Raw genomic sequence first — 14,817 nt, forward strand, 5'->3', positions numbered from 1 at the left:
TAGTAGTTGCATTCTTCATAAAGAAGATAAAGATGATAAATCCCCTCCCAAGATAAATTTCTCTCTCCAAGCCAGCTTTTCCACAGGACTAATCATTCTGGTTTTCCTAAATTATATCCTGTTCAAGTCTGCTCCAAAACATTATGAAGCTTCTAGGTGTACTTTCTCCATCTAATTAACAGGCTTCCTCCCACTACACATAGATTTATACTAACTGTTACCAAATGATACTGCAAGTTTGTTATTCAACTATTTTATAGTTTCAAAGCTTCAAACTATTTCATATTTCAAAGACAGAAAGCCCAGAGTTGCCTTCTAATTGAATACTGAACCTGTTTTTAAAAATAATATTAATAATAATAATTATTAAAGAATCTTTAAAGTTATAGACACACAGTAAGGTTAATCAAATATTATTACGACACAATAAAGACAACTACATTAACTGTTAGTAACTGTTACTGCAGACAGTTTTTAACACTGCAGTGAACGGCAATCCAAAGTTGCATTTCTGTTTAAAACTTTTAAGATTTGTTCTCATTTTTATGTAGAGGATATGTAGGACCTTAATATCTTACAACACTAGTTTGAATCACAGCATTGGGTTTGTTTGCTTTAAAAAAAAAAAAAAAAAAAAAAAAAGAACAATTTCACACTTCCAAGATAATACATTTCGGCCAAAATGTCAATGCAACTTTGGTTTTCCATCTAATGAGTTCCAAATCAGAATATGCCTTGCTTGTATTAGCAGCTGCCTAGACATCATAGTGTTTTCATTTGCCATTTTAATTTAGAAATCTTTATCTGCCTTAGTTTTTCTGAAGTGCTTTAATTTATTTTTTTCTAAAGAAACATTCTAAACAAATAATGCAAATCTTCAGATGTTAAAGGTAACAAAGTATTCCAGTTGGACTTTTCAAAAACATGGGAACGAGAAATTGCTATTCAATTCAATTCATCAGACTAACACAACAAGGTCATTTTAGTAAGATAACACAAAAATCTGTTATACCTCCAACACTTGAATCCGTACCTCAGAATGAAGTGCACAAACTTTTTTTCTTTTACAACAAGCAAAAAGGCTTTGCAGAGGCTCATCTCCTGCAGTTAACAAGCTCTTCCTGCTTAACCTTATGGCGAGGTCATATTTTTTATCTGCTGATTAATACCTCACAGCTAACAGCAGGCCAAAACTTTTCAGAGGGTAAGTTTATATGAAAGACAATGTGAGGCCACTATTAGTACCAGAATTATGAAAAATTAAAAAAAAAATAAAAAATTGTAAATTGGTAATAGCATTCTCAATAGCATTGAAAAGTCTCTGTAGAAGTATTCCATCTAACACAAGTAGTATTACACAGTAATAATAATCTCCTACCATTTCTAGAAAATAAAATCCTCCGAACAGAACATCAGAAAAGGCATTCTGTTAAACAGCCACTTTCATACACAAGTCCAATATTCAAGCTTTGTGAATGCATTTACACAGGACTTGCACAACATAGCTTCTACTTGCTTATTTAGAAGGCCAGGACACATAGCCTGTGCTCAGTTTTTCAAAATATGAAAAGTAACAGGAGAACCATACCTTCTTAACAACAGAAGCTAAAGGCAAAAACTTTAACATGCTGTAGAACTGGAATTCCTCTGCAAGGTGAAGAAAATGCAGGAAGCACTTATCTTTGCCATAAAAAGCCAGGCTTGTACTCTCAAATGCAATTTTCTATACAATTATCCAGCATAACTCTATTTAATTTTCTGCACACAGTCCAATACATAAAAACTAAAACTTCTAAAACTTTGATTACACTAATGTGTATAAAAACAGAATTATTTTTTTATTTACAAATATTAGTTTCACGCAATTGCAGTATCTGTACAGTCGTACACGTATTACAATTTCCTGAAGATATTCTTCCTCCATACATCTCAATCTGTCTCTTAGCAGTTTCTGGAGATCAGATCAGAGGAATGTTAGCTCAAACAGATAAACAAATCTTGAGGGCTAATAAAAATAATGGAAGTGAGAAGGGGCATAAGTCTGATGCTCTGCAATTGGGAAGGACAAATTTCTTTTTGTAAAGCCAAAGATGCAGCTGCTAGTTAGGTAAGTCAAGCTCAGAAGAATTAGTTAGAAAAGCTTGTATCAAACCTGATGTACTCACTGGAACTGAAAGATAGTAGGACCTGTTATAGAGTTGAAGGAGGGTCTGAGTAAACTGATTGGAGATAAAAAAATACAGAAATTAAAAAACTGATGCTAAAAAAACACATCCAGCCTTTAGGAAACAAGTCTCAGGACAGTGATTTCTGAGTATTTCAAGATAATGCCCAAAAATCAACATTTAGACATTTTACTTTGTCTTATCAACAGTCTTGTAAAAAACTTTGTCTGTTTTGGTGTGGTTTGGTTTTTTTATGGCCCTTGAAGTTCAGACAGCAAAAACTCCAGTGTTCTCAGTCTCTGGACCTTTAATAAAAACAGTCAATGCTTCTTCTCTTCAATTAATCAAGCTTTACAATCAAAATAAATCCTTACATATCACACAATGTGTTTAATTCAGATAGCAAACCCACTAAAAAGAGGTGGATTTTTTTAAATGTAAGAGAATTCTGTAGGCAACTACAGTTTGGTATGCTTAGTAATATCTCTGCCTGAAGTGCCTCTAGCAGCCCATTCATTTACTGATTACATCACAGAACATGTCCATGTTTTAGGTGGATTGTTTTTCTTCTCAGGAAAAGTTTGTGACTGAAAATTTCATATAAAATAGTAAGAAATAATACCTGCTGAACAAATACGCTGTTCAAGTGACTGGCAAGTCTCCGGGCAAATTGCTCACGCAAGTCACTAAACCGCTGCTGTTGCTGTTTCACTGCATGAAGCATATCATGTCCTAAAAACAAAAAGAATTTCACAGAGTACAAAATGTATAGTAATATATTGTATGTGGAAACCAAGAGGACCAGAGGTCACAATTCCCTCAATCTAACAGAAAAAAAATCTGAGACTAGTTGGAAAGGCATACAATTAAGGCACTACCGTAATAAATTTTATATGTTAGACTGTAGCGTAACAAAAACATTACCTGGATGAAGAGCTACATTCATACACTGCAGAAGGGCATCTGCTGCATTAGTGCAGGCCTCGATGCCTCGAGAAGATGTCAGATCTCCCTCCTGCAGGGCCTTTATGTGACCTTTAGCCAAATCCATGTGATTCTACAAAATAATAGATAGTATTATCCATAAGCCAGAAGTGGGTTAGTTTGCTAGGCTGCTGAACCAAGAATGATAAATACAATTCCATCACTATAAAAAAATTATTGAAGTTAGTGCAATAATAAAACAGAAAAATAAACTCATTTTTTTAATGAGCTTCATATACGGTTGCTAAACAGGGTAGCAACCTAAAAGAATTTTATATCTGATGTGACCACCGTAAACAATAAAAATCTTACCACTAAGAACTCTATCTCTGACAGTAGCTTCACATTATTTGTGTTGCTGAGATGGATTAGGTGGTTGCTTTCTGAAATTTGATCCATTTGCTCTTTTACACTCTGAAGCATTTCTTCATAACTGCTCAGCTTTAGCTCAATTTGGTCAACCTCCTTTAGAGCTTCATCCAGCAACTTCATCAAGATATTCACCTGTTTCTCCGAGGCCATAATTGACTGGATATTTGCCTGTACAGAAAATTAAGCCACAACATTTTAAGAGACATTTTTATCTCAAAAGCTTTCTGATATCTCCTTCTGTCTCTATTACTGTCAGATAAACATTTTCCAAAACTCTCAACGAGAGCGACAAAACAATTTAAGCTTGTAGTACTTCTCATTTAAAGTGTTATTGAGCACAGCAGTTCCTCAGTCTATGACACTTCTTCATTTCATAAAGAAAAGATATAAACCCAAAACTTTGCTCAAGTTCTTAGAATTGAAGTATTGATCTGCACAAAAATAAAAACCAAACAGTAATCCCTACTATACTGGAACATTTTTAGTTCCAGAAAAACAGCTTAGGTGATAAGGTCACATTTTCTGTTGCAAGATCAGCTATCTCTATGGTAACAGCCATTTTCAAAATATAAGAGAAACATACAACTCGACAATTTGAGGAGGTTGTTAACTGTTCCCTCAAGACTGCATCCCCTGCATCTCCTTAAGTTTTCTAAGTGACCTCTAGAACGTTGGACTGTTTAAAAAGCAAAATAGCAAACAATATGGTACTGTTACAGACAGCCAAATACTGCAATGTAATTAGACTAAACCAGTTTCCTAATTACACTGAGAGTAGTATCTTAGGCCTAAGCGTTCACATCCATCGACATGAACATCTATGCTCCCTCTCCCTGCACCTCTGCCTTCAAGAAAGGTATATGCAGAATGCCTCCCTTTTTTCTTCTCAACTCCTCATTTGAAAGCCTGCAACTCACCCTAAATGGTCTGGAAGGTAAAGAGCAAAGTTGAAGATCTTTAAAATCTGATAATAGACAGGATGTAGCTCTGCTTAGGAGCAGGTATATATTTACATTTAAATATGCTGCAGAACAAGTTAGCTACCTTTTCAAAGAATACTATGTAGTCAGTATCAATGAAAACAGTTCAACATGCTAACACACTGTACATTAGAAGAAATGTTTACCCCATCTAGCACTTGTAGCTCTCTCGACAACTTCTCTGCAAAGGCTTCAGCATTAGAAATAGCATATTCACACCCTTCCATCATTATTTCAATATCCTGTTCCTCTCTTGCATTTAACTCCTGGTATTCATCCACAGCTTCTTCATCACCTCCTGCTACACTTTGATTCTCTCCACTTGGAACAGATTCTTATGTAGAGAAGGGAAATAAAACACATTATCAAGTGCAGAAAGTCACAAGCATTTTAAGAGTACTGAAGTATGTTCAACTATCTTCAAGTAAATGAATCCATTAAACAACTTTCATAACAAGCACCTGCTACCTATATACACTTTTTTCAAATCTCAGTCTTCATGGGCTTCATTAAGATTTCCAGAACTGGTTCTCAACAGTGATGTTTTCCAAATTATGCAACATAAGCAAACTAAAATAGCCACCTTCCTTTATTGCACGTACAAAGGGACATACCGTCTCAGTTCATTCACCTCTCATGCTGGTAATCAACATCAGAATATATTACAGTATTACGCTAGACTTGTTAATAGAAGATCAGTAGAAGTTAGATTCTCTCTTTTGGTAGACAGAGCATAAAGGAAACATACTAAAGCTGATTAAGAAATGTATCTCTGAATAAATAAAAATCATCTTGATGCTCAAGATAAGTTTCACAGCAGAAAAATCAGTACTGAGGTAAGTGAAAATTACATACCAATGTTATCATGAACTATGATTTCTCACAGCAGTGCTTACTTAATTCAACAAGACATTCAAACGCTGACAAATGATCTACAGAACATTAACGCAGTCCAGCCAGAAAGCGTTTAGGACATTTGAAACATCTCTCTTATCTCTAGCAACTTGATAAGCTATCCAAAGCACTATTTAAGTAAAAGAAAAAGCATATTATTTAAGAAAAATTGCTTAGAAAGCAAAACAAAGGAAAAAGGTGTTACGCACCTTCTGCAACTTTAGGCAGTTCTGAAGAATTAAAAGGTATGGAAAAGCAGAGGAAAGGAAGCAGAGAATGTTAGCTAGACAAAGCATGAACAGTGTGTATATTTTTAAGTGGTAATAAGTTTGAATGTTTTCATATTGCACAAACTTGAAAAGTTAGAGGTTGGTTAAAAACAAATTTCAATCAACACCAAAATACAGAAATGCCATCCTCCCTAATTCAAGTTCTTCTGTACAAGCCAGTCTAGAATTTAATATCAACAGTTTAACTGCTTCTGACAGACTAAACGCGAGATATGCTTACTCACTAGGCTTTACTAAAAAAATTTTAACTATTAAAAGACAGCATGACTGTAAAAATATTTAATACAGCATGAGCAAGTGAGATACAAAGCCTTCTTAGCAACCAGGCAGTCACATAAACTGTAACAGCGTCCAGCAAAATTTAACACATGCTTCACAGTTTATAAACTAGAAATCTCATCAAAAACCTCATATAACCTTTAGCATGCTACTGAAGCATCACTTCTTAAAGCATTTTTCTAATTCAGGGGAAATGAAAACAGGAACAAAAGCACATTCATTACACATTTAGACCTACCAGATCTTGCAGGTAGATTTTATTTTGTTCAAGAAACAGAACATCTTAGAAATACAACAACCTTATCAATATTTAGAACTTCATTAATGAAGTATTTTGTTTCGGTTCTCAGTTTTCTAACAGAAAATCTGTTTTCTACTCACCTTGTTTATCTTAAGACTTAGAAAATATAAAAGAATAAAATTGAATAGGAAAAACATCAAGATTAGGATTATTTTTTTTTTAGTATATCTGGTTTACATAAAAAATTATTAAACTTTATACTTAACATACAGTTGCAGAAATTTACCTTCCAGAAGCTGTGAACTAACATTAATAAAGTCAATTTTCTTTCTAAGATATCTCTGATTGAGTTTCCAGATACATGAAATGAAGGTGTTCTTTTCCACTGTGCTGCTTGCAACCCATTTATACACTTTGTCAAAATGCAAGTCAAATTCAGGATTCTCCTGCAAAAGATGAGATACGTTACAGGCTCAACAGCCAAATGATTCTCTGAGCAGCAGATTGTTTACGCATTTAATTATTGATGACAGGATAAAAATGAAATTACACAGATGCCAACCTTAAGCCGATACACCAATTCTGGCACCCTGATGCACCTTAATGAAGGTGCTAAAACACTGAAAGTGAAAAACCAGAATCCACACTACGAAGACAGTATTTTGTCAAGCCAGATAAGGCAACAGTAACACATAATACAGAGATATGTTAAGAGTTTCAACAAATATTTGACAGCACTGTCTGCCCTGAAACACTGTCCTCAGAATGACTAATACCTTGTGTTAGCCCTCTGAAACTAAAAACAGTAGCTGGAATTACTGACAACATATATAACACGATTCAAGGAGACTTAGGGGAATAGGCAAGGGAAAAAGTTATGAGCACTTTATATTTACAGATATGATAGTATTTGATAACACTGAACAGGATAGAAAAGACCATTTGGTATTTTAACGGTAAAAAAACTACTATAGAAGTATTTTCAACTAGATTTATTACTCAAGGAGAACATTACTTTGATAACAATTGAATAAAGTACTTTCTACAGCCACTTATGAACTCAGTATGAACTGTAACTGTTAATAGTCTGTTTTAAAGATCATATTACAAGCCTTTTACAAGGGCCAGCCTCCTTCTGCTGAAAAATGTTATTGCCTCAGACACACGTTAAATCCTTACTTATATATAGTTTGTAAAAACTACTATTGCTGCTACTTATTACTTATATTGTCACTACTATCTGTAGCAGCAGGCTGCACATGAAACCACATGTGATGGGAAATGGTATTTCCTGTACAGTGCAATAAAAGCAGTTCTGTTTTTTTCTGTAGCTTATATTGATAAATAAAATTACCACACATTTCTAAACAAACAGTCTCATTACATAAAAAATTTGAGTTGTCTCACAACTAGTGCAGGAAAGGCCTGTGTCAAAAGAGTTGCATTGGATCACATTTGGAAACCAAAACATGATGAACCTATCAACTTTAATTCTAATGTTTTTTAATATAAGAGAGTGTGGCATTCAACATTTGTTTTTTGAAGGAAAATTTCAAAATCGCTCATTAGAGTGGTATCTACACTACAGAATATTCCTGAAAGCCATTACTGAATTCGTTTTGCAAGAAAAAGCCCTGAAAGATGGTATAATTTTAAATGGAACTTTAACCCAAAAGAAGCAATTCTCCAACACGGTATTTAGAAAGAGCAAGGAAAATCTAAAATCTAGCCAACAAGTATGTAGATAACTGAAATAAAACATATTTAACCTACACTTGGGGAGGGGGAAATCAAAGAATTTTCAACTTTGTAGTTTTCTGCACTATTCTTCCAAATCACCAGTTAACAGAACATAAAACCAGACATCACGGGATGAAGAATTTTCACTTCTGCCTGTTTTTCATCTTAGTTTATGACAACAGATGAATTTAAATGGTCAAAAATAGGTGGCTCTTGTTCTATGGAAAAGAACACCACCTTAGGAGTGTATGCTTTCCAACAAATGGCCAATGTCATGATTTAGAGAACAGATTATAAGAGCTCACTTTCAAGCTTACATACTACTCATTAAGAATGTTTTAAGGGTCCTGGCAAAAAACGTTACATATAGCTCAATGTCATTAGTAAGATGGTCAATAAAGTTTTTTTAAGGGGAAACTAAGTTTGGAGTACAAATTTACGTAAGACTTGAAACAAACAAAAAAGTACTGGTCCTTAGCACAAGCACTCTACAGTCACTGAGAGATCACTACAATAAACAGGGCAGATATTCAGAATATTGCTATTCAAGCATATTTAGACTACTCAGTTTACCAGGGTTATATTCTTGGAAAGGCTGGAAGAAAATGCAGGCATAAGCAGCACAGGAATGTATCATCCTATTTCCTAATGAATGTGTTATCAATCTAAGCTTTAAAGCAGTCAGTATCAAGGAAGTTAACTCTAACTTGGAACCAAAAGGATGTTCTGAGCAGAGCACTAAACCAAAAAAAATTTACACATACTTTAACAGCATCTTTGGCATCAACAACACCAAGATCTCGAAGTGCCCATGCAGTCTGCCTTTTGTAGAAATCTCCTTTGTCAGATTTTTTCACTTTTACCACATTTACTTGTACTGGTCGTTCCGTTGTCACTGTTAAATGAAATAAAAGAATAATTTCAAAATGCACAAATTACTTAAACATCTGTTTCTGTTGTACTTCAACTTCTGAAATGAGTTATTTGTGGGGGAATTTTTGTAATACCTATTTGATGAAAAGAGACCCTTTGAAACATTTTCATCCACAATATCCACAGCTCAGTTTAAGTGTCAGTCAACCAGATATACATCTCTCTACAGTTTGTGAAGTAATGAATCCAATTTACAGATATTTCTTTGATACAGCAGACCTCAAACCGTGGCCACATAACTGACAAAGCACTGAGGTAATTAGAGATTATAGTCAGAATAAAAATGTTTTGGGAGATTTCTCAGTCACAAAAATATTCTAGCAAGCTAGTTTATTGACAGATCGACCCAAAGCACCTAATTTTTTTGAAAAGATGTAATATAATACACATATACTCAAAGGAACATAGAACTCAGGTCAGTTACTATGCCTTTCCAGAGCCCTCTGCCTTGGACTCTAACCAGTACTCTTTATTGCATTTTATTTAGGCTGATCAGTCTAGATGCTTACTAAATCCCCTTTTAAGTACTGTATAAAGCCTGCTTCAAAAGCTCACCAGTCCCACACAAATAATTTTGATTCTTTCATTTCAAATTACAATGAGATCTGGGAAAAGTACAGGGGTTTGTTTCTTTTTTAGTAGAAGCAACAATGGAAGTATAAGCTACAACTGATTTTCTCCATTAGAAATAGAAAGCATCTGTTTTATATGGGGCAAGAGTAAACACTGTAAATAAAGCTAAGACAAATGCAACTAAATAAAAACCAAAGGTGAAGAAAAGAAATATGGTGCAGTATTACTATGTACCTGTGGCACACAAAAAGCAGTTTCTCTTCTTTTTGCCTGCTTTGCACACATTCACAATGCTCAACAAGCGTTCATCATTGGGAGTGAAAATATCCCTCTGTAAAGCATGCTTGATTGCAGTCATTTTCTCTCAGCTGAAAGATTTTAAGAAGTCATAATACATTCAAGCACATTTAACACAAAAAAAGAACCAGTCATTTACTTATAGCAACTATACTTTTTTGAAATTAAATTTTACAGGTAACTTAATGAATCATAATCTAGACAAGCATGATTTAAGTAGAAGACCAGCCCACTTTAGAAAAAAGTCCAAGATAAAGCATACTATCTTATTTCAGTTAGACAACTGTAATTTACCAACACTAGGACGATCCTTCTGCATAATTTAATGGAGAACAAAAAGCTTCTTAGTAGTAAAGTGGAATGTGAGGCATTAAAAAAAAAGCAGAAGTGAGAATCAAGACTCCCTCACTAAGTAGTAGAATTTTAGAATGGGTATGAATGCCGTGGATCCAGTAAAAATCTGTATGAAGACAGGTGAACAAAAAAAACCCACAAAATTTGACGGGATGGAGAATGTTAAACTAAAGTCACTACAGTGATGACCTTAAATGAAACTTACTCCAGAATCCTTCAAATATACCTAAAATCTTCAATTAAATTTTCAGGACTCTTTCACCAAATCAAGGTTATATGTTGGGCAGACCAAATTGAAAACAATGTTCCATTTAGAGGGAGAAAAAGCATCTCTGGCTCCTTGCTCTGCAGGAGGATTTCTGGAATATAGCCTAGATATGGTATGCCACAGCAGTCATTCAATCCACCACTCAAATGCCACAATTTCAAGTCTAACAAATTACTACTTTTGAGTCTTGGTGTACCACATACACATCCTAATTCTCTTTTGGTAGAGGGAAAAATCATTCTGATTCAGGATCAGTGGCCCTGCATGCTTCCTCACTCCCTCCTCCCTTGGCATCATATAAGATAAATTCTAAATTAGTACTCGATCCCATGTTACGAGAGCATTCTCAGGTGTGCTGCTCAGACAGCTTTCTTAAAGAAGAATACGTACACCGCATTCTATCTGGTGGCAAAAAAACCCCAAACCAACCAACCAATAAAACCAGTGTACTAGAGTTTTCCCAGCTTTGATACCTCTTCTGAAGAACATTTGTGGTGGTTGTCCATTGTCAAATTCACCATTGCCAATTGCAATGGTGAGTTACTAAAAACTTATTATTAACATATGATTGGCACCACATTTGTAACTTAACTTTACCCAGCAAGCAGGCATTACCTTTTTTTTTTAATTAATAAAAAACATAAGACATTACAGAGGGCCCACGTAATAGAATTTAATAAATTTTTAAGTCTTAAGTCAGATTTATCTTCTGGATATTGAAGTCTCTTTCATAAAAGCTTCCCTATAACAGAACAGCTCCTAGAAGACACAAACTGTGGGGACAGGTACATACCTAAGGCAACAAATCTCTGAGCCTCTAGAAATACAGCGTTGCGTTTCTTTGTGTTTCAATGTTTTGCAAAGTCCTGTTTCACTGCTCTTGCCAGTTACCACATACTATTACATGTAACAGGCTGTTCTTCCTCTTTATTCTCATATGAGGGTCTGGCAATTGTTACAGTATTGCAGAATAAAGGAATGCATCTTGTAGCTGGTAGAAAGTTTGACTTTGGCCACCTAGATCTGAAAAGGCCACAACACAATTTTGTAAAGCTAAGTCCATTAGGTTTGACTAGTTTGCTGCCTTTTCTTGGATGCACAGATTGGAGCTCAGAAATGGAACACTTCTTTAATTACAGAGTTTCTTATCTAGCAAGGGAGTAACATGATATTTCAAAAAGAGAAAGAATGTAAGCATGTACACTTAGTAATAAACCCAGAGATTTCTTCCAGGAAACAAATGCTGACCTTGAACCCTGTACTCTAACCAAATGCTAAAAAAGACAGACTTCTGCTGAAAGATAGTAAACAGACATTACTTACTCTCACAGCCTGTAACAGGAAACACAGGAGATTGTACAAGGCCATCAAGGATAGCCCTTTACACTTTCTGGTACACTGGCAGATATAGTTTAATGTGAATGACATAGTCGCATACTAAATCAGACCACTGGGTTACATAAATGAGGTGCATCCCCCATTAACAGCAAAAGTACTTTCCTAACACCACCCAAAAGTTTGCTTTCTAGTTTTTCTCCTCATTAAGAATAGAGTTTTCAGATGATTTGCAGGAGGTAGAGGAGCAGAAAGAAAAGGAGGTAGAGAGAGATTGGGGGGTGGATCTGTTCACAAGGTTCCCCCTTCAAGTGATTCACCTCTGCAGTAACAGCAGCCAGCACTGGGAGAAAGTAAAGGGTTAGAAGAAGGGCCTGTAAGAAGAGAAAGCTGTTCAGATTTGTGGGATGCATTAACAACTGGTTTGTTTAAAAACATTCACTGAGAGTTCTGATTTTCTTTGGCAATGCCTTCAAGTAGGTATGCCACACGCTTGGCGGAAAGCATTTGTACTTCTAGCATGTTCAATTATGACAAAGAATTTGCAGAGGTAAAGTAAGACCAACATTAAATTAACCATGCACAAAACAAGAATAAAATCCCAAGGAAGTCACAAAATTCTGAAAGAGACTTCCAAGACAGACTTCAGTACAATCACCTGGTTCCCCAACAAAGCATGGTCTAGTCCCCACCAGATTCTAGAAATCCGGGAGGGCAGAGGGGCCGGACACACGACAGCAACCAATACTCAAGCTTGCAGAGATCAATCATGTAAGAAAAAAACAAAACAAACCACCCATCAAGCTCCAGAAAATTAAGGAAGTAGCAATATTCACCTGATTCAGAACAGTTCCTCACGCTACAGAGAGTTTCTAAGTAGACTAAAAAGAGCAACACTTGGACATCACATTTCAATGTTTTGATTTAAATACAGAAACTCCAATATTACTCTGAACTTGTGCCTTAAAATTCTACAGAGTGTTAAAAACATGATTAATATACATCACATGCTACACTGCCTGATGCCGAGACAATATATGGAGTTAAATTTTAGGCTGGATTTTTCTCTTGGAGATGCCCCGGTTGCTTTCTCTGACAAACACACAGCAAAGACAAAAAGGTTCCCTTGGCACTTCAAACAGAAAAGGCACTGACTTTTCTTGCAGTCTTTTATGTCCCACTGTGCCTCAGCTCAGCAGGTCACGCCCGCATCTCTCATCTTAGGCAATCTGGCAGTTTTAGAGATTAGCAACACAAGGGCTTTGGGAAAACAAGGGCCAACATACCAAGCTGGAATCAGTATTGTCAAGTGTACAGCACTCAGAGCATCCAAAGAAACGCTGTTTATATGACACCCCTATGGCAATGTAACGCTCCATAGCTGCCAACAATTTTCCTCCCTTTAATCAAATGCTGGGCCTGTCTTTTGTTTTCCAAACTGCATCAGGTTGTAATTCCTGTTACTCTTCAACAGGTGCATAAGATGAGCACACAAAATACTGACAACCTGCTGCATTTCAGAAATATCCCCTTTCCTTCCTGATTTAGGATTTTACTTTCTGCCCTAAGTCACATTCAGACTGCTGCAACTTGCTAACTCTCCCATTTCAGTGCTAACACAAGTTGTCCACGTTGTGCAGGATACACCTTTCCCATACAACAAAAGACGTTAAACCCAAGATCAAGGACTTGCTCTGACATACAGTCTAACTTCTGTTATAAACTCAGCCCCCTTAGTCACAGCCAGCAAAACCTTCACAATGTGCTACGCCAAGCACATCATTAAGCTCTTCACACATGAATCCTGCTGTCCCAAAGAAACACAGTATTAAGCACAAGGAGCTGGAGATAACGCTGCTTCCTCAGAAAAATGCTTCAAGTGAGCTGAGACCACACCAGTCTCTAACAAATCCATTTAGACATTGCTGCGTTGTTTTTTCACCAGTAATGTTACAGACAAAGCCTCGGCTACATGAAATCTGTCAAAAAGACATCTCATCACAGACATAGACCGTCCGGGAAATACATGGGAAGGATGCAACAGAGCAATTTGGTAAGGCTACTCAGTGAGCACTGCTGAGCCTCTCTGAAGCGTGTAAACAGGAAAACATGCTACTTCTGCACCCTCGCCGGTTAAAACATAACTTGAGAGCGTAGCCTAACTGTAACCTGCCCGGGAACGCCGTTCGTAGCCGAAAGTCGATCAAGAGATCAATCAGTTAACAGGAAAACTCACAAGAGTTACTTATGGCAGCGGCGGCCTCCCGAGGGCCCGTCTGGCACCAGCTTCACCGCCTCCCACCTGCGAGTCCTGCAGAAGCCGCCCCGGAGACGGCGGCCCGCTCCCGCCACCGCTCCACCCCGAGCCCGGCGGCCCAGACACGGCCAAGCCGCCCCGGGCCACCGGTAGGGCCCGGCCCGCGGAGGAAAGAACGGCAGGTCCCCACACCCGGGGCGGGGGAAGGGCCGGAGGATGCCGAAGCCGCCTCGCTCTCACCGCGGAGGCAGGGCCGGCCGGGCCGGGCCGGGACCGGACAGGGAAGGGACAGGGAAGGGGCAGGGACGGGAAGGGAGCGCCTCGGCCTCCGGCCGCAAGCCCCCGCCGCTGCCCGCGGCCCACAGCCGCCCCTTCCGCTCACGTGACGCCGGCAGCGAGTCGGCAGGCTAGGCAGCCCGCGCAGCGCCCCCTGCCGGAGGAGATGGGCGTAACGCCTGTGACGGCCACAACGGCCACCCACCCGCGGAGCGGGGTGGAGCGGGGTGGGGCGGGCCGAGCCAATAGGAGCGCGGGAGGGGCGGGGCGGGGCGGGGTCAGGGCCGGCTTCTCCTCTCCCCTCCCCTCCCTCAGGGCCGGCCCGGCGCTGCCTTCAGGGCCACAGCGCAGCGCCGGCCCAGGCGATAAAAGCTGGAACCAGTAACCGTAACCGTGCGGTGGTCTCTTGTGGGCGGTCGGGCCCCGTTTGAGCCGGGCCTCGCCGGTAGGGGAGGCCCCGGCGGCTCTCGGGTGGCGAAGGGCCCCCCGAGGTGGTTTGGCCGCGCCTTGGTAAAGGGCGGTCCCGCTGCTCTCCGCTGTGCCGTCCTGAGGCGGCTCCTGCCCGGCTCTGAGGTGGGT

The 14,817-nt window shown here is 38.3% G+C and overlaps 1 protein-coding gene across 8 annotated transcripts in view; it reads right to left on the minus strand.

Annotated features, from left to right (window-relative positions):
* The window catches only part of EXOC1 (exocyst complex component 1), a 32,872-nt gene extending 18,542 nt beyond the window's left edge, over positions 1-14,330 (minus strand). For 2 of the 8 annotated variants that reach the window (XM_009912632.2, XM_069789708.1), the window contains exons 1-10: positions 13,942-14,330; positions 9,686-9,819; positions 8,710-8,840; positions 6,492-6,651; positions 5,605-5,625; positions 4,648-4,835; positions 3,462-3,689; positions 3,090-3,222; positions 2,788-2,897; positions 2,166-2,219 (exon numbers count right to left, since the gene is read on the minus strand). In XM_009912632.2, coding sequence (XP_009910934.2) covers positions 2,166-2,219; positions 2,788-2,897; positions 3,090-3,222; positions 3,462-3,689; positions 4,648-4,835; positions 5,605-5,625; positions 6,492-6,651; positions 8,710-8,840; positions 9,686-9,809 — 1,149 coding nt within the window. In that variant the 5' untranslated portion in view covers positions 9,810-9,819; positions 13,942-14,330. Of the gene's footprint in view, positions 1-2,165; positions 2,220-2,787; positions 2,898-3,089; positions 3,223-3,461; positions 3,690-4,647; positions 4,836-5,604; positions 5,626-6,491; positions 6,652-8,709; positions 8,841-9,685; positions 9,820-11,163; positions 11,373-13,941 lie in introns of those variants that run through there. The other 6 variants (XM_069789717.1, XM_009912630.2, XM_069789741.1 and 3 more) reach the window with 6 other exon arrangements.
* Between the last annotated feature and the right edge of the window lie 487 nt (positions 14,331-14,817).

The sequence above is a fragment of the Haliaeetus albicilla genome, chromosome 1 (assembly GCF_947461875.1).
Source record: "Haliaeetus albicilla chromosome 1, bHalAlb1.1, whole genome shotgun sequence".
NCBI lineage: Eukaryota > Metazoa > Chordata > Aves > Accipitriformes > Accipitridae > Haliaeetus > Haliaeetus albicilla.